This window comes from Saimiri boliviensis, chromosome 10 (assembly GCF_048565385.1).
Source record: "Saimiri boliviensis isolate mSaiBol1 chromosome 10, mSaiBol1.pri, whole genome shotgun sequence".
Lineage (NCBI taxonomy): Eukaryota > Metazoa > Chordata > Mammalia > Primates > Cebidae > Saimiri > Saimiri boliviensis.
Window position 1 is genome coordinate 39409711 of NC_133458.1, and position 26742 is coordinate 39436452.

Below are 26742 nucleotides of genomic sequence, written 5' to 3' on the forward strand. Positions count from 1 at the left end.
TTACATTTTTACCTACAGCAGCAGCACCGTTTCCCTCTTACTTCTTTCTTTTCTTCCTTTCTTCCTCCCTTCCTTCCTTGCTTCCTTCCTCTCTTTCTTTCTCTGTTTGTCTTAGATCCTTGGGTATAATTCCAGAAAGTATCTTGAAAAGCTTCAAAAGACCACCAAACTTTTTCTTATATTTCTACAAAGTACCACAGCTAGAATGACAGTTAAATGGGAAAAAGGATCCATTTTATAGACTTCTGAAACAAATACCTATTGCCCTTTAGCCCATTCTAATTCTAGAAAGCTCTTTCTTCTCTCTAATTTTACTATTTCATGTTTTAAAAATTTATTTCCTCAATAGTTAAAGAGAACAAATGTTTATCATTATCTACACAATAGGTTATGTTCTTGAAGATCACTACAAAGTCTTCTCTTCTCCTGACATTAAAGTTTACTCCTTTCACTGTTTTTCTTTCTAATCTACTAGTTTTTTTCAGATATCTCTCCAAATATGCCAGGTTAAGTTGTTCTTAGAGTGGAATATGGAGAAGAGGGTGACCCATTGAATAAATCAACATTCCTATGTATTTCCTCAAAAAACTATCCCACTAAATAATTTTTCCTTATAATATATCGTAAGCAAATCTAAATCTATTCTCCAAAATTCTAGCATTAACAAAAATGGGGACCTTTTGCTTATTCGGCTATTGACACAAAACGTAAGGCATGATTTTCCTGGACCAGCTCTGAAAAAATGTCTGTTCTGGTTGAGACTGGTTAAAATTGATTATTTATTTATTCAATAAAGTTATTGAACGCTCACCACGTGCAAGATACAGTGTTGAATGTGATGCAAAATATAAAGATGTAGAAGAAAAAGCCACTGAAAATAATATGAAGAAATTAAAAGCTAGAGGAAATTATCAGAGGAATAATTTCTATTATATGAGACACTATACCCATACATTCTCCTGATACTCACATAAGAATTTCTCCAAAATGCCTTCCTATAAGACAAACTAGAAAAAAAAGAGACATGGATACCAAATTAAGTTCTTAATAATGAAGAATAAAAGACACTACCTTGCCTGCTCCAGTAGATCCAGCAACCGCCAACAACTGTCCTCTTTCTATCTTGAAATTAATATCTTTCAGGACAGGAGTACCAAGAAGTGAGAAATTACTGAAGAAGAGGTTGTCATCACCATTAGAAGTTTTTCTATTGTTATTGTTTTGTTTTACTTTTTCAAATAATTCCCCAAATCCCTGTTTAAAACACACACACACAAACATCAAAAATAAAAGATGAGTTTGTCAGATATTTTCAATAGATGTTTATTTTACGTATGATTAGTTTAAAAAGCACATGATCAATTATACTGTATACATTACCACTTTATAGTACATAATTATATAGCATATAGTTTCTAGAGGACTCAAAAATGTCCTCTTTTGGATCATCTTTTCTAGATGATCCAAAACTCAGATATTTGCCCATTATCAAGTCAAAGATTTTTTAAATTAAGACTGAATACATACAAATACACACACACACACACACACACACACACACACACCGCCTTCTCCTGTAAGTCAGGTACCTAAACCCTATTATTTAATCTTCAGCATTAACATGAGATAGATTTTATAATCCTCCTCTTTCAAAGCTGTAGACTGTGACTCAGTGGTTAAATGACTAAAGTCACGTAGGGTTAAAGTCATAACCCAAATCTGAATTCTATTCCATCACGCTGGTAGCACCAAACATTCTCACTCATAAGTGAGAGTTGAAAAATGAGAATGCATGGACACAGGGAGAGAAACATCACGCACCGGGGCCTGTAGGTGGGTGGGAAGAGAGGGATAGCATTAGGAGAAATATCTAATGTAGATGACGGGTTGATGAGTGCAGCAAACTACCACAGCACATGCATACCTATGTATACAAACCTGCATATTCTGCACATGTACCCTAGAACTTAAAGTATAATAATAATAATAAAAAAAAATACCTTGCCTCGCTATTGCCCCCTTGAGAAGCTTTAGCATTGTGGTCTTCAAATCAAAGTAAACAATCCTAAATATTGATCAGGAGGAAGCAGATGATGCACCTTGTTTTAAGGGACTCTATTTACTCTTTCCCAAAATTAACTTACCTGAGAATCTATCATTTCTCCTGATCTACTTCCCTCTCATGAGTCCTTCCCTCATTTTATACAGACAGCCTTCTCACTTACCATGCAAGGGAGGACAGTACTAGTCTTACTACATTGCACTTTCTGGAGTAGAAAAACCTCTGGGACTCAAGAGAGACTGACTTTTTCTTGAAAGAGGCTCCAATAAAAGCAAAGGCAGAAATACTGAAGGAGACAATATCTTATTTCACCCAGATTTCAAACCTAAGGTGATCTATGTGTCTTACCTATCTTAGAGTGAAATTGCAGAAATGAGTCGAGCAATAAGGCATTTAATTAACAAATTTTTAAATTATTTAAATTTTAATAAGTTAAGTTAATAATAGTCATTAGTTATCTGTATTTTTAAGTCTGACTTTTTCTGACAGAAAGCAAGTTATATTTAGCTGATTGACTTGACAATAAGAACTGATTTCATAAATTCCTTTTTTTTCCATAAATTGAATGCACTGAAACTACAGCTTCAAGGTTTTGACAAAAATCCATGTAGCATACCCAAGTGGTATAAAATAAACAAGAAACTACATCATTTGGCACCACTTAAAACTATGTTGAAAAATTTGTAAGTTAACTTAAAAGTGTGTCGGGGCACACAGGTTTTCAAAATTCTTTTACGGCATACATAAACAATCAAGCCTAAAGTCCACTGTTTTGAGTTTTTATTATATGGGGTAGCTAACAATGAAAGTATTTTAAAATGAGACAAAGGCATTTGTTATTCCCTTATTCATTTACTTATCTAATAGATATTTATTGAGCATAATCTCTGTATTAGAGACAACTTCAAACATCCTACATGGGAGAATGATAAATGAATGAATATTGCAATGTGCTTGGTGCTACAACTGAAATCACACTATGTCCTATGGCGGTACATTCAAGAGAACGACCAAGTCATCCTTGACCGAGTAAATGACATACATGCTAGGCTACGAAGAATGTAAGTAGGATTTCACAAGATCAAGAAATGGTTATAGGTATTCTAGGAAGATGGATCTGCATGCACAGTGATTCAGGCACAAAGGAACAAAATATATCTCAGGAATGGTGTGTGTGGTTGGGTCAGATGTATATGGCAAGGTGACAAAGGCTATTAACCTAAAAGTTATGGGTGTCATGCTTAGAAGTGGGACTTTTATCCAATAAGCACTTGCATGAATGGAAGGTTGTTGTTACTAATAACTTGTATTTCTGATATCAGAAGACACATTTCAAGAAATTTGAAAAACAGAAAATCAGAAATAAGGAAATAGAAATCACCTATAATTGTACCACTGAGAAGTAACTATGTTTAACATTTCAATGGATATCACTCCACACATTTATATTTATATTTACACATAATAAATACGTATATTTGCATAAAATTATGTACACGGGCCAAGTGCAATGACTCATGCCTGTAATCCCTGCCCTTTGGGTGCTGAGGCAGGAGGATTGTTTAAGAACAGGAGTTCAAGACCAGCCTGGGCAATGTAGTGAGATCTTGTCTCTACAAAAAATTTAAAAATTAGCTAGGCAACTGGGCACAGTGGCTTACACTTGTAATCCCAGTACTTTGGGAGGCCAAGGCGGGTAGATCACAAAGTCAGGAGTTCAAGAGCAGCTTGCCCAAGATGGTAAAACTCCATCTCTACAAAAATTACCCGGATGCAGTGTCAGGTGCCTGTAATACCAGGAAGATGGATCTGCATGCACAGTGATTTAGCTACTCAGAAGGCTGAAGTAGGAGAATTGCTTGAACCCCGGCAGCAGAGATTGCATTGAGCCAAGATCGTGCCACTGCACTCCAGCCTGGGTGACAGAGTGAGACTCTTTCTCAAATAAAAAAAAAAAAAATTAGCTAGGCATGATGGTGTGCACCTGTAGCCCTAGCTACTCAGCAGGCTAAGGCAGGAGGATCACTTGAGCCGAAGAGTTCAAGGTTACAGTGAGCTATGATTTTGCCACTGCACTCCAGCCCACATGGTAGACTAAGACTCTGCATCTTAAAGAAAAAAAATCATATATGTGATTAGAAGAAAAAAAAAGTGACAAAATGCTGAATGAGAAACGGCTTTGAAGTCACAGAAGCATAGTCTGATATTTTAGCTCTGCCCCAGCTATTTGTGTAACTTAAACTGTTTGAGTTACTTAAATTGTCTAAGTCTCAGCTTCCTAATACATAAATAGCAATTTTACTTACTCTCAGGTTTAGAGTAAGGGAGGAGTCATATATAATTCACCAGGGACTTGCCTCTCAGGGATGCTATCAAAGGAGATGGAAAATACACTAAAATGGGTGGGTTTATGAGGCTTGGGGAGTGATGAATGAGAACCTTGAGGTACATACAGGAAATCTAGAAACATACGTATGAAGTTCAAGAAAGAAACTGAGGCCAGAGATGTGCATTTGAGAGTCATCAGCACATTGATATCACCTGAGCCTGAGAGATGTCATCCACAGAGAACATAAAAAACCAGAAGGAGGCTGACATGGTTTGTCTGTGTCTCCACCCAAATCTCATCTTGAATTGTAGCTTCCATACTTCTCATGTGTTGTGGGAGGGACCCAGTGGGAGATAATTGAATCAAGCATGGGTCTTTCCCAACCTATTCTCATGATAGTGAAGAAGTCTCACAAGATCTGATGGTTTTATAAAGGGAAGCTTCCCTGCACAAGTTGTATTCTCTTGTCTGTAACCATGTGGACATGACTTCCACCATGATTGTGATACCTCCCCAGCCCCTGGAACTGTGAATCCCTTAAACCTCTTTCTTTTGTAAATTGCCCATTCTTGGGTATGTCCTTATCAGCAGCAAAGAAACAGACTAATACAGAGGCCTAGGTGGGGGCCCAGTGGCCCATCATCACTTAAGTGGTAGGCAGGGCAGACTTAGAAGTCATGATCTGAAGCTAAAATAATCTGGAAAGAATGGATCACTGAAGCTAAATTAAAGAATAATTTCCACAAGAGTTTTAATAGATTGGTGATAGCAGAATCTATGTTGTGGGGAGAAGCTCACAAAAAGTGAGGAAGTGAGAACAGGCTTGACAGCAAAGGGAAGAAGAGTAATAAGGTTTGGGTCATGAGATTGCATGAGCAAAAGTCAGGAATGAAATTGTTTAAGTTGAATGTATTTAAACATGAGAAGGAGTCAGTTGACAAAAGATGTTGAAGCTTCTGGAGGAAGAATAATTCCTGGTCCCCTGTTCTGAGAAAATGAAGCAAAATAGAATAGTTCAGACAAGGATAAGAGGAAGCATACATCTTTCTCTTAGACACAAAAGAAGAAAAAGATAATTCCAAGGATCAAGAGAGAAGTTAGAAACATTCAAATATGATGGTGGCCTCTATTTTCTCTAAGTATTGTGGGAGACAAGGTCATCAACTGGGGGTGAACAGGTCCTGGGAGAAGACGGAAATTTTGTAAATGTGGTAAAAATCTGGAATAGCCTTTAGGGAAATGGTAAAGGAAATTAAAGACAAATGAAAGGATTTCCCAAGAATGATTATAGAATCATTTCAACCATTTGAGGTTGAAACAATAAATGCATAAAGCTTACAGTTGACTAGAGTCAACAGATAGCACTATTGTTTCCCAGGCACCACTTCCTTCTTGAAAACTGATAAAGTAAATGTTTGGCAGGGGGAAAAAAAAAAAAAAAAAAAAAAAAAAAAAAAAAAAAAAAAAAAAAAACACCAAAAGGAAAAGGGATTTGAGAGTGCAGCTGGGAGAATGAAATTACTGTTCGTTGAATAAGCAGAGGTTAAATCAGGAGGAGTCCAAAAGGAAGAGTTAACGAGACTAGAAATTTTGATGAAATGGAAAGGCAGTAAATGTAGAATTAAAAGACTCAAAGAGTTGGAAGATTAGGAAATTCTAGGCTGAGAAAGAGATTTCAGAATGCGACATTTCCAAAGTGAGGTAAGTTCAGTTGCCAACAAAACTCAGGATATGACTAAGAGAGAAAGATTTTGGAAAACTCACTACAAACTATAAGTTCTAAGGACAGTATTGGAAGACTATGTTGAAGTCTCAAACAGGAAGTTTAACAAGCATCACTGTCATAAGCAAATATCACCAAGGGGTGTCCAGAGTTTAGGTGACAGTCAAAGACTGGAGGACTAGGATGCCACCAGACAGAAGACAATAGTTTAGAGAAAAGGGCTCTAGCCTATGACATTTGGGTCCTAAGTCCAGTTTCCGTCCTGGCCAGTTGTGTGAGCTGAGCCAAGTCCCCAAACTTTTTGAATCTTCCATTTTATTATCAGTGAAATGAAAACATTAATTTTATTTAGGTCATAGAATGCTGTGGGAATTAAGTGAGACAAAACACATAAAGTGCTTATCCTAGTGCCCGGCTCATAGTAAGGGCTCAAGCATGCCACCCATTTCATTAGATGGAGTGAGACAGGAATTGAGGATTTTTCACCAGAGTAAGAAAATAATGACCTGAACGTTGTAGAAAATGTCAAACTTCATATTTTTCCTTCATGCCTAGAAAGATAATTGAAATTCCTAAAATCAAAGTGAAATACATCTGATCCACAAACTTTTCCACAAAACAATTTTGCTAGGCAGATGGGAATTATTCTCTTACATATATCTTTAAAAAGGAAGTAAAATGAAGCTCTGATGCTCAAGTTACTTACATAAATGAATCCAAAGTAAGATACTAAGATTTAGACCTAGGACATTGGTTTTGTACCTCCTACCTTTACTCAACCCATATAAGTGAGAAGAAACTAAAAATTCAACAGTTGTTCTCAATAATCAAATATTGCTCTTCAGAGAATAAAAATCATGGATAATATTTTTTTCTGCTGTCAAGCAATATAAGAGAATTTTTAATAGTGGATGAAAAAGGTTAAAAATGGTAGAAAACAATACACTGGTCTATCTCTCCCGCATCCTTTTACTGACTGTATATATAAAGCACTTTTGACTGGAACTTGCGATCAGGGAAGCTGTTTATTGAGGAACCACTGTATGCATGGTACTCTGATGAATGTTTTACCTAAATTCTCTCCTGCAGTCTTCACAACAAACTTGCAAGGTAAATATTAATATTCTCCATTTTTCAAATGGAGAGCCAGAGGGCCCACAAAGTCAAGTAACTTGACTTAGATTACACAGAAAGTAAATGGCAGAGCCAGGATTCAAACTCAGCTCCAAAACCTATAATCTCTGTATTATTTCCTGATCTGTTAGGTGAAACAAATTATATGACTTAAAAGAAATAAAAGAGCTTTTATAATGCATTTATTTATTTATTTATTTATTTATTTTGAGACAGAGTCTTGCCTTGTTGCCCAGGCTGGAGTACAGTGGTGCAATCTCAGCTCCACTCCCTGCAACTTCCACCTCCCAGGTTCAAGTGATTCTCCTGCCTCAGGCTCCCAAGGGGCTGGGAATACAGGTGTCTGCCACGACACCCAGCTAATTTTTTGTGGTTTTAGTAGAGACGGGTTTTTCACCACGTTGGCCAGGCTGGTCTTGAACTCCTGATCTCAGGTGAGCCACCCACCTTGGCCTCCCAAAGTGCTGGGATTACAAGCATGAGCCACCACACCTGGCCATTCCTCTACTTCTTAATCTAGAAAATAAGCAAGTGATCCTCCTTCCAGTTCTACCAGTTATACCATCCTTCTTATTTTATTTGCCATCAGGATGAAATTCAGATTCACCAAGAAGAAAATGCTTAAGTGTTTAGAGCAAACATTTTTTAAAAAGTTCTGACCTCCTCCCAGAAGGCTGTTACATTCTCCATCACTACTTCTGTAGTTGTTAAGTTATATTCCAATGTCTTATATTCTTGCTTTTGTAAGAAATCCTATTTATAAAAAAAAAGCAAAAGCATAATACAGAATCAGAATAGCATTAATGTGTTATTACATCTGCTTTATACTCTCATCATGCTACATCTTATATATGAATTTTAAGAATGAAATAGTAATTATTTCTTAATAAAATAATTTTATTACAGTGCTCTACAGTTAATTTGTCAAGCACTAAGATTCATCATATTTGAAATATCTTTAAACACGTGATACTTTATAAAACATTTTATACATTAGATTTAACATACAATTGATTCTTCCTTGTACTATTACGTGCTAACCTTAGCCATGAATTTATACAGCAACCCTCAATTACGCACTAATGTGTCTTAATCCAACGTTGGATGGAGAAAAAAATGAATGTCTTCATCTTAATAGCACCCTCATGGGTGCTATTAAGGCCTCATGAGCATCACTTCAGTAGGTTAAGGAAGGATGTGAAGGTATACATCTTTTGGTTTCTCTCATTTGCTGTCAGTTTGGTTTCCAAGATCTATTTCTCTGTCTCTATGCTCCTGTTCAGTGACTCTCCCCAGGTCTGTTTCTTCTTCTTTCTTTCTTTCTCTCTCTTCTCTCTCAACGGGTTAACAGAAGGCAAGATGATTCCCAGAGCTACTTACTATGATTGAGAGCTACATTCACCACTTTGTCTAAATCACAGATCTCAAACTCACTTCGTCTCAGGGCCAAACAGGTGATATAATTAAGGAATGGGGCTGAGAAGGAAGCGTGATGAACTGGATGGAGCAGGTGCTCTGCAAGGAGGGCGCTACCACAGTTTGTGGAAAAGGAGGACCCAGTGACTAATTATTCCAATTATCCAAAAAAAGGCTGAACATATGAGTGTGAGTGTGTGTGTGTGTGTTGGGGGGGGTGTTCTTCTAATTTTTACTTTATGACAACCAATTCAAATGTTTTTAATTAAAGTTTAAACAAAACAAGTCGAGGAGCCAAAATTAGGTGTATGGGCCACCATTTGCAACCTCTGGCCTAGATTAAATAATGGCAGAACTACCTAAAATTGGTCCACCCTTCATCCTCATTTTTATTTCTGTCACAGAGACATATTTTCTGGGTTAAATATTTTTTTAAAAAAACAGCAAAAAAGCATTATAACCATTTATTTGCTTCTTAATCATACACATTTATCTAATTAGCTTTGTATAAATTGAATCTTATCACCTAAAGACTTTAGAATTTCAAAGCTGCCAGTTACATCAGCATTATTGAGATTTTAAGGTGATTTGGCATAAAATGCCATTCTCATCCATCATACTGTCCAGAGAAATGCTAGGAAAAGTTTAAGGTGAACATTCCTATTATTAGCTGGCAAATTTTATAACTTCCTAGTAAAGGAAATTTTTTTCTATCTTTTTGCACATTTGCAAAGTTCCTTAGAACTGATCTATTGACTGATTACTTAAATCATAGTATATGATGCAACATTATGGTACATTACCTGTATTTTGTTTATTGCTCCAAGAGAGTCATACCATGTTTGTACAGCCCAGGGAAATTGTCGAGTGACTGCCATGCGCAGAACAATGCAGAATGAGATGGTTGTAAAAATTTTTCGGAGGGCGATTCCTTTGATTAGTGCATATGGAAGCACAGATAAAAACACCACAAAGAACCCTGAGAAGAAGAAGGCTGAGCTATTGAAGTATCTCACATAGGCTGCCTTCCGAGTCAGTTTCAGTTCTGTTCTATAAAAAAAAAAATAATAAAATTTGAGATGTTATTTATTTTTCAAATATCAGGTATCTTGGAATGTAAGATCTGAGCATGGTTTCCAGAGTCTTTCTGCCTATACTTTTATCCTGGTTCCATATCATATCACCTGTGTGACCTTGGGCTTGTGATTTAATCTCTCTGGGCCTGTTACCTTATATGAAGGGATAACAATCAAAATACCAGTGTTTTGCACATACTTATTAACATTATTATGACATTATTTTTATGCCTTTATTCACTTCATTATTAACTTGTAAGATTAGTTAGACTAATCATTTTTTGCTTGTTGGTTGGTGTTTTTAAAAAATAAAGTGTGGAAATGACAATAACTTTGCAAGATTTATTTAAAATAAGACAATTCTGTGATTACCTAATTGATTTTTAACACTGGAAATTCTAACTTGGCTTTGAGGAACATTGAAAGTAACATATAAGGTACAGAGAAGTGGTTCTCAAACCTTAGCATGTATAAAAATCACCTGAGATACTTACTCAAAACACAGCCTTGGCTGGGCGTGGTAGCTCCTACCTATAATCCCAGCACTTTGGGAGGCTGAGGCAGGTGGATCACCTGAGGTTGGGAGTTGGAGACTAGCCTGACCAACATGGAGGAACACTGTCTCTAACAAAAATACAAAATTAACCAGGCATGATGACGCATGCCTGTGATCCCAGCTACTCAGGAGGCTGAGGCAGGAAAATCACTTGAACCTGAGAGGCGGAAGTTGCAGTGAGCCAAGATCATGCCATTGCACTCCAGCCTGGCAACAAGAGCAAAATTCCATCTCAAAAAAAAAAAAAAAAAAAAGTAAAAATACAGTCTCAGGCCTGCCTCTCAGAGCTACTGATTGAATGAGTCTCAGAAGGTTTCCAGGTTTTGCGTTTGGAAAAAAAAAAACAAAAAACCCAAGTGATTCTTTTGATTCAAGTTGCTGGTGGGTTTGGAAAAATTATGAAAGTAGATACTACATTCTCACTGTCTCATTTCAGTGTAATTATTTGCAACTACATTATACTATACATTCAATCTTCTAGTCTAAAATGCAATTTGAAATTATTTTTTTAATACACATGTGAGGCTTAAATGATCCAGCAGGCAGAAAACAGAGAGAGCAGAGGGCAATGCTGCCTTCAACTCAGTCCCAGTCTTCCAGAAGCCACACAATTAGAATCACTTGTGAGCCTCCCCATCCAGCTGTTGCACAAGGAAAGGTCAACCAGAACACAGACAGGAGGCTCTGGTGGAAGGGGACAACGGCTGTGCCATGCCATAGTACATGTGGGTACCTGGAATTTGTGCATTAGTTCTACTTGCTTGTATAATTCAGAAAAGCCATTCTCATTCTGAAGTGCAGAACTAAGAGGGAATCCTTTTTTCTGTTTTTAGTCTGAAAACTAAAATGTAATCTGAGCACACTGATGAAGAAAATGGAGTTCAGTGTGCCCAAAACAGATTACAATTCAGTCTGTTTAGGTCTAATATTTACTGATTTCAGTAATTTGATACTGAAATCAGATTATGATTTTGGAATCTTACCTGGCTTTGAATCCTGGTTCTGCCAGTTATAGCTATGCCCTCTTAAGCGAGTCACTCTTCCCTCAAACTTTACAGAATCCACCTCTATAGAAGGAAAACATATCATCTCCTTTGTGGAGTTGTTGCCAAGATTAAATAGCACAGTAGAGGTCTATACACTTTGAATTTACAATGTGTGCTCTTTATCCACAACAAGAAAAGGAAAAACATGGACTAGGCTGGTATTAATAAAAGGATAGAAAACACCTTTTATAAAAATGTTAAATTTGTTGAACTGTTATTGAAATATATTAGAAAGAGTTGAGAAAAACACAAAGAAGAGGTACTATAAGAAAAAAAATTAGATCCAAGAACATTTATAAGAATCACCCAGAAAGTATATTCTCCATAATATAATCAGTAACATTTTATGAATCATAAAAATATTTTATCAGTTTCTTATTTTTAAAATTGAAAGTAACTTTATTACTAAAGAGCAATAAAAGAGTAGACTTTCAGAGAGCTTTGCACAGACTTTTGACCAGTATAACAGTGGCCCAGGCTAGGGTAATCACTCCTTTGATGTGAATTCTGCCAATCTCTTCCAGAACATTATATTTGCTGTCTTAAGTAGAAGCAATTCTTGCTTTCCCATATTTACGTCAGAACTTTCTAGCCTTTTCAAGTGACAATTTCATGCCAGATTATACAAGCTGCAACCAAACGTTTGCTATATATCAAACAGAAATACCAAGTAAGGGGATAGATTCATCTTTTGAGGAAGAGGGAACAATAGCAACAAAAACCAAAGTGAAGTCAGCACCAGGAATGACCTACCCATGAGTTTATCATGAGTTCTGAGACCTTCTGATACCTTTGTCATCACCCTTGCTCTACATGTGCCTGCAGGCAGAAGAGTGATGCCGCAACAAGTGTAATAGAGCACTCACTTGTTAATGAGAAAAACAACTTCTACCAATTGAACAATTCCCCCAAGATCTTGTTTTCTGGAAAGAAAATGCAATTCCTTTCCTGGATTTATCTTGAAAGGCATAACAAAAACAGGTGACCAATAATGTTTGGGAAATAAATGCTCTTTTACTCTTTGTATTTACATGGCAAAGGACTTAATATTTCAGCAATTCTTTTGTTGTTCCAATCACACACCTGCACCTCAGTTACCATTGTATACTGGACTCAGCAGCCTGAATTCCCCATAACCCACACTGACATCATCCAAAAGGGTACTTCTCTTTTTAGTATATTTTCCTGATGAAATTCTCATGTGTTGAAATTATTTGTCCCTTCAACAGTGTATCAACTTTCACTCAGTCTCCTAGAACCTTTTTTGATTGCAGCTTGTAGAACATGGAGCTCAACTGAAGAAAAATGGTGTCATTGCTACAGAAATGCTGTAGTTTATATTTTGCCCAAATTTATCTCAGTAATCATATCTCAGTCTGTGCCGTACTTTCTTTGTTGGATATAATCTTTGCTAATCAGTGAAAGGTTATATGAGGTGAAAGAACACTGGAGATGGGTGCCAAGTACTGATTCTATCTCAGGAGTTACCTTTCATTACTTGAACTGACTTCACTTCAAGTGGAGAATTTATAGGAACACAATTTATAAATTTTATCCTATGTCATTCCCAAGTTAAGGAAGAACAAACATATATATCAAATATATAAATCAAATATAATTTTTTGCATTGTTAATGTACCATAACACACAAATTAAGATATAATAATAGAAAACCATTTATTTGGTTCAGAATTGTATATGCTACCAGTTCCATCTGAGTTGTACCAGTTTATATGCTACCAGTTCCAACTAATCACCCTTCAGTATCTTGATCATTTCAATGAAATAAATGTATTGAGCAACAATGAACGCATGTAGCAGATTCTTTAATAAGGTATAAATATAATATACTTGCAGTGCAAAATAACACCATGGACAAACTACATAAAACTACAGCCCATGAAAATAAATTTATGGAACTAATGCATGAATACTGATATAACTTAATTTGATTGTCAGAAACATCAAATATGAGCTGAAAGTCTACCATGACAAACTTATTTTTTTAAATTAAGGATAGAATTACTAACAAAATTAAAATTATTAGAACAACTTACTGTCTTAGGTTTTCAATCATTTTTTCCATTGCTTCTTCCCAGCAATATGCCTTCACAGATTGGATATTTTCAATCATTTCTGATGTAATCACAAGTCTTTCATTGATCTTTCCAGCTCTTTGATCTCTGTAAATCAATCAACCAATCAATCTCATAGGAAAAACAAGTTAAATTATCTACTAAGAACTGCTCAAGGTTTCAAGTCATATTTCTTTTGTTCAACAGATGGGCATTTATTTTATTATCAAATAGATGGTAGCAAAAATAATTACTGTTTAGTAAATGCCTCCTATGTGGCACTGTCCCTGTCCCTTATGATGGTCTATGAGTGGCGGATATCTCAATTCAGAGATGAAAAAAACAAAGACAGCGAGGTGAACTGGCTTGACTAAGATCATATAACTAGTAAGTATGCAATCTGGGATTCAAACAAAGAGCTATTTGATTCCAAAATTTTTATACTTTATGTCATATTCTACCTGACTCACGAAGCCCTTTATCATAAGCAGTGACTGGTGTAAGACATTCATTCACTGGTATTAGTTATCCTGTAATACAAAGTGACTAAGGCTCTGGTGTGATGATCCACAGAGTCGTAAAAGCTAATAAACTCTACACAAAAATTAGGTATTCCTTTTAACTCACATAAATATTTTATCCATTTTTAGCTGTTTTATATCCTAAAAATGAACTGAATCAACATATTTATAAAGAAATTCTAGAGTCTGACAAGCAAAAAATTTCCTATTGATATAGGAAGTAATATTTATACCACTTTAAAAAGTCTTTTTTAGGCCTGGCACGGTGGCTCATGCATGTAATCCCAGCACTTTGGGAGGCTGAGGTGGGCAGATCACCTGAGGCCAAGAGTTCAAGACCATCCTGAGTAACCTGGTGAAACTGTGTCTCTACTAAAATATAAAAATTAGCCAGGTGTGGTGGCGTGTGCCTGTAACCCCAGCTATACTGGAGGCTGAGACAGGAGAATTGCTTGAGAGTGGGAGGCAAACATTGAAGTGAGCCGAGATGGTGCCACTGCACTCCAGCATGGGAAACAAAGTTAGACTCTGCCTCCAAAAAAGAATTTAAAAAGACAACAAAAAGGCTTTTTTAATGCCACTGAAGATCACAGTTCTATGCAGAGAGCAGTCTTGGTTTTATTAAAGTGGGCTTTTTGAAAACATAATTTTAAAAATTTTCAAGCTATGCAAATAAGTTGCTACCTGTACTTCATCATCATTCTCCCCAGCCCAGCCTGAAAAAGGGCAAGGACTATCAGGAAACCAAGTCCACAGAAGGCAGAGGCCTGTAACAACTCCCAGATTAGCCCCATGAGGAGTGCCACTTGCAAAGGAGCGATCCACACGAAATGTGCCAATGCAAGTCCCTGGAAAATAAAAGCACAGCAAAAACAGGTGGCATTTTATCTTCCACCCCTAGAAACAAACAATCATATATGAAAGAAAGCGAATACAGGGAGCATATGATCAAACACTTCATGGTTCTGAGCACACTAAAATCAAGTAATCATTACATGGAGCACATAGCAATGTGCTTAAACATTCTACATATAGACTAGGTTTTCCCAAAGAACAAATTTCAAGTAAGTGCATTTTAAAGTATATTTTTATTCAATGGAATCGATATTGGACATCTTAACTACCATTTCCAGATTTTTAGTAACTTACTTCTTTTTGGATTAAGCAAGAACCACAGCGCAGGACATGAGAGAACAAAAAACTTTCTCTAGAGACTCAATCCACACAACTGCACATCTCTGTAAATTGACAGAGACATTAGGAATAAACAGTTGCTCAATTTAACAGTAATTAACTTTGTACCAGCTGTGGGTCCAATGCTACTTTAAGTATTGGACATGCAAAGATAAGTAAAACACATTATCTGTCCTCAAGGAGCTTGAATTTGTCACATAAGACAATATAGAACAAAAATTGCTCCAAGTATCATATTCAGCCAAAGTATATAACAGATTTAAAGTATTAAAAAGAAGCAAGATCTGTTAAGAATTAAGTTTTGAAAAATCGTATTAACAACAGCCTGAGATGCCTTTGAGTTGGGTGGTTCTACCAGACCCCAGAATGGTGCTATGCTATACAATTTATCTTTCTCAGTTTCCAGGATAGGGAAGCTGGAGATAAGCAAGACTTAACCACTAATTACTATTATGTGACCCAGGAAAACTCTACCTTTTCAATTATATGATTTATAACTGTCGTACATAAAAGATTAAATCAACAGGTACATACTTCATCAAATTTGTTCAGGTTGTTGGAAAGGAGACTAACAAGTTGTCCAATACTTATTTTATCTAGAACACGGCTTGACAACTTTAAAGTCTAAAAGAAAAACGGGAAGTTAGAAAATTTCAACAAACAAAATACAAATACATTTTAAGTAACATTATAATATGACTGAGAAATTCAGTTATTATTCATTCATTATTAAGCAGAGGTAATTAAAATTATGTTCTATTCATCTAGCTTACTATCTTCTCAGATTCATAAATATTTCTTTTAACAGTATTATACTGCTATGCTTCTAGCTGTTTTATTTTCCAGCATCTAGAGAGAAATAATAATTTTTTCTCCTCACAATGAGAATGATATTATACTTAAATACCCATTTATATGGTATGGGATTTTTGTTTTGTTTTGTTTTAAAAGATAGAGCCAAAGGGAGGGAAATTTGAGATTAAGACTTGGCATTGAATTTTTCATGCAGTCCTATACTAACTCTTTTGAATAAAATTACTGTTAAAGTCAATAAAGTATGTGATGAATAGCTAAGTAATTAATACTTTTGTGAAAAAGTATATTAACAACAAAATGCTTAAATTTTACAAAGAAAAATGCAATGGCATATGAAAAATAGTTAAGCAGGTAAATTATTTTTTATCTACTAATTTATCTACCAATTAAATTTACTTAATTAAAATTATAAAGTTGACTATGATTATGGAAGAGCAGAGTCATACTTTACTTAATTTGACTTCAAACTGAAAAAGAATTGATTTGCTATTAGCCCACTTTGGGAATTATCTAATATTAGTTTCAAGTGAATCTCTCAGATATTTGTTGAGCGTTTAGTAAATACAAATCACTCTACTTGATGCCTCAATGATTATTAAGATTTATTAAAACATAATTATTTCTTCAAAGCGACCTAATATATAAATAACTAAATATAATGTGATAGATGAGTAAAGGAAAGTAGAAAGCAATAGGGTAGTTAAGAGAAAGTTAAAACTTCTGGTTAGAAAAATCTGGAAGGATTTTCTTGAGGAGTTAGAATTTGAGATGGTGTGGAATAATAAACAGTGTGTAGATAAGCAGAGAAAAGAAGGAATCAAGGCACTTAATTCCAAAACATTATCAGAGCAATATGAAGGGGGAAAATCCACTGAGCTAAATTGCACATGACTTAGTAACAGGCTTAGTCTCAAGGGACTTTGAGTCCTGCATAAGGCTTAACATGGAGCTGTGTGCACAGTAAGGACTCAATGAATATTTTTTAACTAAGTTATTTCTGCATTCTTGAAAAGTGTAGGCAAAGCTCAAGTTTGTTTGTATTTAATTTCATTATTTAAGGTAAAATGTTGCAGAATTTGGAACAAAGCAGAGGAGAGCTCTGTTACAAACTTTGGAACATTGTAGGAACCATCCCACATATCCTGGTCATGAGGCCAAACAGGTCAGGTATGGGAAAGCATGAGACCTGGGAAGAGTAAACACAAGGTTCACTTTAGGAACCAAACCAAAGCCACACAGAGACGGGACTGCCTTCTTTGGTGATAATGCCAATGTAGGCCAATAAGGGTGGCTAGAGAGATAAATCAAACTGGCCAAGAACACAGATAATGTTGAGAAAGGAGGACAAATACAACACTATTTAACTTTTTATCAATGCATCTCAGTCTGAAAGCACCTATATCCTGTATTTGTGCTAAATGTTACGTATGGACTTGTTTACAAACTAACTTGCCCCTTATTTGATCTCTGTACCACTTTAGCCCATGCTTCTCTCTCCCTGCAGTATAGTCTGCCCACTAAATATCAGTACTCTATTATCCCTAGTGGCTGGAAACCCCTCCAGTTCAAAGATTGTGATTTACCTATCTTAGAAATTTTGAAGCAGTGTCTACACCATGTTCTGTACCTTTTAAATCTTTGTTTCCTTATCCATATGATAGGGATAACAGTGCCTACCATCAAGAGTTGTGTGGAAGATCAGATGAGATGGTGAACCTAATTGCTTAAAAGTTTGTCATGTACATCCTGAGCTACTATCATTAAGATAACAAGCAATTTTTATAAATATTTATTAAACTGAATTCAGTTTAATATGACATGCCAGTTGTGTAGCGTCTACATTCTAAATGATATCTAACAATGTCCTCACTTATGTAAAAGGTTTGGATCAAAATAAAACTTTTGTTGATTTATCACGTTTTCCTAATACTTGTGAACTGATGAGATTGCAGCTGAGGTGATAACTGTGGACGCCGTTTTTTTGTTTTTTGTTTTTTTGTTTTTTTACTTCTGCCTTCATAAAAGGCTTTTTTGAACAATAAAGTACAGTTATTGAGGTCTTACAACACAGTTGACCTTGCAGTTATATCTTGGAAGTGTTATGGGTTATTTGCTAGAGGCAGATTTCAGATCAATGTCCCTTATAAGCCAAGTATTTAATATATAACATTTTTACAGTGGTAAAAGGAGAAAGAGAAGGGTAAAGCAATATCCAAATTAGTCCATCAGAAACAGCTTTCTATAATGACTTTGCAGATCAAAGTTAGTCACACATGGTAGTGAATCAGGCTGATGAAAGCACATGCCTTTGAGACAAACTTAAATTGTGTTTGTAAGCTACCTAAATGTTAATTTGAATTCACCTAAATGATGCCCTGGCAACTTGGGCTCTTGTCTGGACAACACATGCAGAAGAGCAGAGTAGGTTTCTATGGTTTCAATGCACGTGCTGTCCCAAAAACTTTAAATTTGTAGGGCTCACAGGATGATAAAAATCCAATTCAAAATAAGCCATGGATACTATTACTTGTGACAACTAGTAGGTGAAAACTTTTATTGCTTGGGTTATCATTAACAATTATGTATCAAACTCTTCTTACTGAACATAAAGATATATAGCATTTTACCATAAGATGATATTTTGTCAATTACTTTTATGTAGGCTCGTGAGTCATCTTAACAGGAAACCATGGATTCCAAAAACATGATAACATGATTAGGAGAAAAAAAAAAAACCCTACAACACAGCCAGTTTACAGAAGACGTTCAATAATTATCAGTTGAATCAATTAAATTATCAAGGATAATTAAGATCATTAATTATTCCTGTCATTTGTTTCATAGGCATATGGAATTAATTTCAGCGTGTATCTCTGACTTGTACCAGCTCAATAACTAATTTGGAATTTAAAATATTTATAATACAGAATATATATACCATGGAGTCTGTGTAAGGAAGTATTACCTTCTTATAAATCAAACTAAACATAGCTATTCTCATCTGCATTCCAATGTGATGAAGGCCAAAAATGGCTGGGTGTAGGAGCAGTGTCCTCACGATAAAGAGAAGGCATAAGCCTATGCCCAGGTAAATCGCAATAGAGCGTTCTGTCTTGTTATCCGGGTCATAGGAAGCTATGATTCTTCCCAGTAAGAGAGGTTGTACTGCTTTGGTGACTTCCTGCAGAAGGAGAAAAACAGGGAGATTAAATTTCATTTCTTTCTCATAAAACACCCTGATAATTTCAATATAAGATGTTTCATATTTAGAGGAGGCTTAAATTGAGTTTACATAAAGGGTCATACCATATGTGAAACACTTGGCACTATTTTTAATATCTCGGTACTTTGAAATAAGAGTGGGGATTTGTTGCAGCAAAAGTCATTGGGAGACAAGTTTACATATGAGGTATTTTTAATTAAACAGTGAGTAGTGGCCACAAAATAAAAAGTATAGTTTCCAAAATGGTTTGTTAATTAGTAACATCTACATAGCACGCACCTAACAGTTTCTAAAACATTTCCCTCTTTTTTTTTGGTAACAACTTTCAGTATCAGAGTACGCATTATTACTTTTTTTATTTTTCACTATAGAGACTTCCTTTGCTACAGAGTAGGCAGTATTATTTTCAACCGGCCGATGAAGAAACTGAGTCCACAGAGACCAAGTGACTTGATGTAATTTCAAACTAGAACTTTCAGAAGTGTTTTGAGGAATGGCATTATTTTCAGAATGAACTTAGCTTCTCAAGGCAACTATATAAGGCAGAGCTGGCTATGGGAGGGAGGACCACACGAGCACTAGCAGTACTTAAAGTCAGCCACTTCCAATACTAGTACCTTCTCAGTCAGCAGTAGGAATAGACTTTGGTGACGGGATTTGCCAGCAACCTCAACCTCAGGCCAGCTTCCAATGACTCCTGGACTTCTCAAAGGCTTGTTAGTCAATGAGGGAGAACAGAAGTTATGTTTTCCCAAATATACCTCATCGGGGTCCTCAATCAACTAGTAAATCAAATTGTCCATCGAATTTATTACCACCTCTCCCGAATATATGGGAATAGATCTGAATCCAGGGATTTTGAACCCAGAATGTCTAATTCTTACATATCTTGCTAAATTGACTTCTAAAGGGAAGGACACATAATTCCCCACTTTGTTTTATAATGACCTAGTAAAATAAGGATCAGAGGGTAACCCTGCAAGGAAATGATTTTATGATAATTGGTTCTATTTTAAATATGTATTACCAAGCATGACTGCCCCCTAACCCCTATATTGCCAAGCATTATTCTGCCTTATCCCTTAATTTGTTTTTCTTTTTCTATTTTCTATAATGTATGTTCTAAACTTCAAGTATCCAGTACCTCCAGCCCCCTCATTCTCAATAGATGACCATACTTTCTACATCAGTGGCACCCCCACAAGAAATCCTAACCCATATAGAGCCGTCATTGATTGAGTAGCTTTGTGTAGCTGCTCATTCTGTGCTTTATATACAATGTTTTGTTTGAATTAACTGTGTCAACCAATGCAAGAAAACATTCAAACTTTTAAAAAGCTTCCAAACTAATCACAAACTTGGAATATTATGGTTCTCTCAACTCACATAGCCACATTTTAAGTGTGAGTTTGAATGACAGCAGACAGGCAGGTGCTAAAAAGAAAATCACTAACCTCCTACCCAAATATTACATGTTAATAGTTTGCAATATCCACTGAAATATTTTTTTAAAAGTACATAAGTATACAAATGACTATATAGTGTGTATTATTTTACATATGTTTTGTACTTCTATTACATATATGTGGATTTTTAGAATATATATCAACAGAATGGATTTTGAGGTTTTAAAATTTATATAAATGGCACCCTACTGTGCTTTTTCCAACTTTTTAAAAACAACACTGTGCTTCTCACATTTATCCCTATCAATACTTGTATAGCCAACTCGTTTATTCTAAGTGCTGCATAACATGCCATCCTGTGAACAAATTGGGTTATTTGCCCATTTCCATACATTGGAGCAGTTATGTTGTTTTTACTCCTGAGCTACTGCAGTCAGAGAAAGCGCTGCCCTGGATGGTTTTACAAAGTTCCACAGGTGTTTGCCAAACTTTCTCTAGATCATACGTCCCCAAACTACTGCCCGCGGGCCGCATGCAGCCCCCTGAGATCATTTATCCGGCCCCCCGCCACACTTCAGGAAGGGGCACCTCTTTCATTGGTGGTCAGTGAGAGGAGCACAGTATGTGGCGGCCCTCCAACGGTCTGAGGGACAGTGAACTGGCCCCCTGTGTAAAAAGTCTGGAGATGCCTGCTCTAGATTCAAGTATTTTTTTTTCTTTTTCTTTTTTTTTTTTTTTTTTTTTTTTTTTTTTTTTTTTTTTTTTGAGACGGAGTTTCACTCTTGTTACCCAGGCTGGAGTGCAATGGCGCGATCTCGGCTCACCGCAACCTCCGCCTCCTGGGTTCAGGCAATTCTCCTGCCTCAGCCTCCTGAGTAGCTGGGATTACAGGCACACGCCACCATGCCCAGCTAATTTTTTTTGTATTTTTAGTAGAGACGGGGTTTCACCATGTTGACCAGGATGGTCTCGATCTCTTGACCTTGTGATACACCCGCCTCGGCCTCCCAAAGTGCTGGGATTACAGGCTTGAGCCACCGTGCCCGGCTCAAGTATTTTTTTTTTCAAAATAACTCCTTTAAATTAGAAAAATGTACAGTTAAGATAAATCTTGGATTTAAAATTATAAATATATCCGTACTACAAACTTAATTATTTAGAGTATGCTTTCAGTAGCAATATTTAATCCTTAAAATTATTTTAGATTAATATTTTATCCCAGAATTTTTCTATATTATGTTGTTTGTCATAGGCAAATGTCAATACCATCAATTTACTTTGATTTGATTTTTTTTTATGACTAGTGGGTTTATACTTGGCCAAAATGCTCTCTTGAGTTGCAGTCAACGACACTGGATTTATATGTGCTACTCATGTTAGAAGTATCATGTGTGGTCTTGAGGCAGAGAGCAAGGGACATTATTTACCATGCATACCAGATAAAGCATCATTGCTTGTTCATTGTAAGACAATAACTGGAAGAGTATGACCTGTGAACTGCTTATAAAGTCAAATTGCTTATATCATGATTAGCATAAACATATTTCTCCCCCTTCAGAACTCATTTCTCTCCTAATATATATCTATACAGATAATTAAGATAGATATCAACAGAGAGAGAATGGATAGATTATCTCAAAGAATATAAAACTACTGATAATACATTGCAAAGCAAGTATGTAAATATTTTAAAAAAGTAACTTCTGTCTGTGGAATGCTAAAAATAACCTTCTGAGAAAAAAGGGAAATATTTTAGCAACCAAGCAAAATGTTAGCTCAGAATTTTTCACATTAGAAATGTTAAGACTTGTATAAGATTTCTTTCCTTTTGAGTAATGTGTACTAAACTCTCTTCCACTGGATTTCTCCATTATATTTTCCAGAACTTGTTTTCTCTATCACAATAGACTTATTTGCTAAACTGTTATTCAGTTGTAATTTATAACAAAACAATTAAAATGTATATTAAACTGAATGGAATGCCTTTTTTTTAAAAAAAATTCAGAGACAGGGTCTTGCTTTGTTGCTTAGGTTGGTGTTCAAGGGCTATTCACAGGTGCAATCATAACACACTACAGCCTCAAATCTATAGATCAACAGATCTTCCTGCTTTAGCCTCGCAAGTAGCTGGGACTATAGGCTTATGCCACCATGCCTGGTTTGTAATGCCTATTTTACATATTGTCATTACTGAGTTAGTTGTCATCTTTCCTTAACCAAAGTGGACATAGTCATCCTTTGAACAACAGTGGCTATGTTACAAATAACTGGTAGCATTGCTCTGGACAGGCATATGTCTACAGACTAAAATGCAGTTTATTTGCAGTATGAAAAAATTCTAATAATAAGATCATCTGCAAACAGCAAACCAACATAAACCCCACCACCACATGGAGCTGTTACCATTCCAGGACAAAATCAGCACTCTAAAACCTCTCCCTTTCTATAGTTTTCCTTAATCAGTTTTAAGCAGAATGTTCTTTAGTATTTACAATGGAACCATTCATTTACAGATATCACCTGATTTTTTTATTTGGAAAAAAACACTGGTAACTGTTACCTAGCTTAATCCATGAAGTGCAATCCTTTATAAAAATTATCCCCAGAATGACTGGGAGAAATATAGACCCTATATTTTTGGTAGAAGAAAGCTGCCTGTACTCCGTTGTTCAGACTATTTTCAGAGACACAAGAAATGTCCTTATTTGCTACCACATGAAATAATACAAGCAAACTGAGGTTTGCATGTAAGAAAGAGGAATGTACAATTATTTTGGGTATTTAATAAAATAGTTTATTACTCTTTATCAAACACAAATCAAGATGGAATTCACTTAATGTTTCACTTCAATAATAGAAGAAGCCTGATACCCATGTGTAAGCCAGTGTGATGGTAAAATAAACACTGAATTCAAAATCATGAATTCCAAATTCTTATCCAGCACATTACCTACATTGGCTGTGTTACTTTAGTCACTTCCCTGCTCTGGACAGTTTTCCTCACTGATAAACAAGAGGTGGAGAGAGTTAATTGTGATGTCACCTCCAATGCTAATATCTCTGATTACATGATCTGAATCTGCAGACTCACAAGGCAGAGGCCAAGAATTCCTTGGGTAATTGTCCTAGCCCTCATTCTGCCATGACTATGGCTGTTTTCTACTCAGAGGGATGAAAGTCTGAACAGTGTGTGAGTTCAGAAGACCATCTGGGTAGAGGGCCTCAGGTTAGAAAACAACTCAAGTGATTGCATCCCTGGTGGGGATAATTTGGGGATTCAATTTAGATCAGTCTTCCAGGGAAAGTTTGGAAGCCTAAAAATACTCCTTATCTTCTAGGAGTTATCTCATTTCTCACAGGACTTTAAGATCAGAGCTTCAAAGTTACTGTAGATGAGTCTAAATTCTTTAACCATTTCTGGTTAAAAAATTGTAATGCATACCTAGGATAGGGTCAAGTGTTTCTAGAGATAGGAAAGTCTGCTTTTTCTAGATATTCAGACCATGAAGGAAAATTCAGGTAAAAAAACAGAAAACTGAACTCAGGTTTACAATTACATTAAATGAATTAATATCAAGATAATTTTACTTAAAAAATTACATCTATGATCCCAAAGCAGAGTTGTTTCTAAGTAGAATGATCAGTTGGAAAACTTCTAAGGCTACATTGTTTTCTGTTGTGTGAAGTCACTTAATAAAATCATCATTATATTTTTCACTGGTTTTAAATATACAGTACTTTATAAGTCTTTATCCCAAGAATACTAGGACAGTTTAATTTTGAGAAATTAATCAGAATACAGAAGAATCTATGATTATCTCAATAACAACTGAAAAGGAATCTGATAAAATTTCAGTATCTGTTTCTGATCAATGTTCTTAATAAACTTGAATATAAAGATATATTTTTAACCTGAAAAAAGAATTTCTTCCTCAAAACAACAATCAATGCCATAATTAATAAAAGTCTAGATGCATTACCTTTAGAGTCAATAAAAAACCAGAATACTAGCTATTTCTACCATTTAACATTTTTCTGGAACTTCTAGCTTATATAACTCAGCAAGAAAAATGATTTAGGGACAAATATTGGAAAGAAGGAACAAAACTTATCATTATCAGCATAGAATATGATTGTGTAACAAATTTAAATGAATTAAGAGTTTAATAGATATAAGTTTAAAATATAACTATGCTAAGAAAATAGATTCCTATATACCAAACATGATAACAATTAAATGATTATCCCATTCAAAGTAACAATATAACCAAAGATACATTGTAATAGCAATAAGATATATATCTTAAAACACACATCTGACAAAACATTATTGGGACATATTTTAAAAGTGTCAAATAAAGGGAAAGACTTAAAACTTTCTGAAATAAAAAAACTTAATATTACAAAGATTACATTCTCCCCCAAGTTATAAGATTAGTGCAATCTTCATCAAAATTTGAAGTAGATTTTTTGGAAGTGAATTTTTAATACCATAAGAGTAGGGACTGTCAGTCTCAGTTTTTGCAATAATCCTAGCACCATGCACAATACCAAGCACAGAATATCCACTCAACAAATATTTGTTGAATCAATGAATAAAATGATTCTAAATTTCATTTGGAAAAAAATTTGTCAAAAATATTTGAGGAATAAAAATAATGTGATGGAGCATTTACATTACTGGATATTAAATCATATAGCCATAATAATACATGAGATGACAAAGAAATAGACTGATTTATCTGGAAAGTCCAGAAACATGTCCAAGCACATGTAATAATTTAATATATTATAAAATATGACATTTTAATTCAGTGGAGGAAGAATAGATCATGCAATAAATGATGGAAAAACTGAATACTTATCTTTTGGAAATTAGATTTCTACCTCATACATGCATCACAATAAATTCCAAATAGAGTAGATATTTCAATGTAAAAGATGAAGTAATAAAAACATAGATGCATGCTTACATAATATTTGGGTGGGATGGCCTTTATAAAAGAATAATGTCGAAGCAGAAAACAAACAAAAAGATTCATAGATTTGCCAGTAAATTTTTCAAAAATTAAAACTTCTAATTGTTAAAAAAAAATGAACTCACTAGAAACAAAATTGCAAGGCAACTAACAGGCTAGGGAAAATATTCTCTCATGTATCAAGAAAGAGACAAATACACCAAAATAAAAACACACAAAGAACATGAAAGGCAATTCACACACACAAAAGGAAATATAATTGCATAGTTAATATACAAAAACAGTTTAAACTCACTAGGAACCAAAAGTAATGCAAATAAAAATAGTAATATGCTCTTTTTCACCTAGCATTTTGAAAAACATTTTTTAAAATATATATTGCTAGGACTGAATTTTCGTAGTTTAGTATCAGGAAAGTAAATTAGTAGTACATCTTTTCTGGAAAGCAATTTATTTGTATTTGCACATTTAGGTAAGGAGTCAAGAAAATCTTCCAAGAGTCAGCTTTTAAAAGGGTGTATAATGAAGGACTTTTTATAGTAGTAAAAAAACTGAGGCAATTTAAATATTCAATGATGAGGAACTGATTAAATAAATCATGGTACAGCCATATGAGTCATGCAAGTAATTAAGTAGAAAAACATCTAATGACATGGAAAGGCATTCACAATACATTAAAAGGAGAAGCAGATAAATAGCACATTATGTAATGATCACCTCTCCCCTTTATGAAGTATAAATTCCCATGGGAAAAGAAATGGAAGGATTAACATCAAATTTATCAATAATGATCTGATCATTCTGATTATTCATCAGAAAAACTACCTAAGAAAAATTAAAATTTGGATAAAAATTTCATATTACTTACAATAACAAAAAGAAAACATGTATACAAAAATTTTTAGAAAGCAAACACACCTACACTCAGAACTTATCATAGGATACAAGAATGCTGGCTTATATATCAAAGCAAAAGTTTACAATTTTGCTTTTGGTAGGGTAAACATGAGTGTCAATTTTGTTTGTTTATTTTGACACAGCAGAGTCTCATGATAGTTTTTGGCTTCATACAAATTGCTAAGAAAAAGAATTTTTTCATATTTATCATAGATAATAAAAACATATTCATGCTTAATCCACTGAAGTATTAAGAGGTTTATTTTTAAATATTTCCTTCACTTTGCCA

At 35.0% G+C, this 26742-nt stretch overlaps 1 protein-coding gene across 4 annotated transcripts in view; it reads right to left on the reverse strand.

The window, feature by feature from the left end:
* The window catches only part of CFTR (CF transmembrane conductance regulator), a 230318-nt gene that overhangs the window by 165808 nt on the left and 37768 nt on the right, over window positions 1–26742 (reverse strand). For all 4 annotated transcript variants that reach the window (XR_012512045.1, XM_074379167.1, XM_003921052.4 and 1 more), the window contains exons 4-10: window positions 18914–19129; window positions 15667–15756; window positions 14623–14786; window positions 13400–13525; window positions 9468–9714; window positions 7909–8001; window positions 1072–1254 (exon numbers count right to left, since the gene is read on the reverse strand). Coding sequence is in view for 3 of the 4 variants with exons in the window: in XM_074379167.1 (XP_074235268.1) it covers window positions 1072–1254; window positions 7909–8001; window positions 9468–9714; window positions 13400–13525; window positions 14623–14786; window positions 15667–15756; window positions 18914–19129 (1119 nt within the window). In the remaining variant the exon portion in view is untranslated. The remainder of the gene's footprint in view (window positions 1–1071; window positions 1255–7908; window positions 8002–9467; window positions 9715–13399; window positions 13526–14622; window positions 14787–15666; window positions 15757–18913; window positions 19130–26742) is intronic.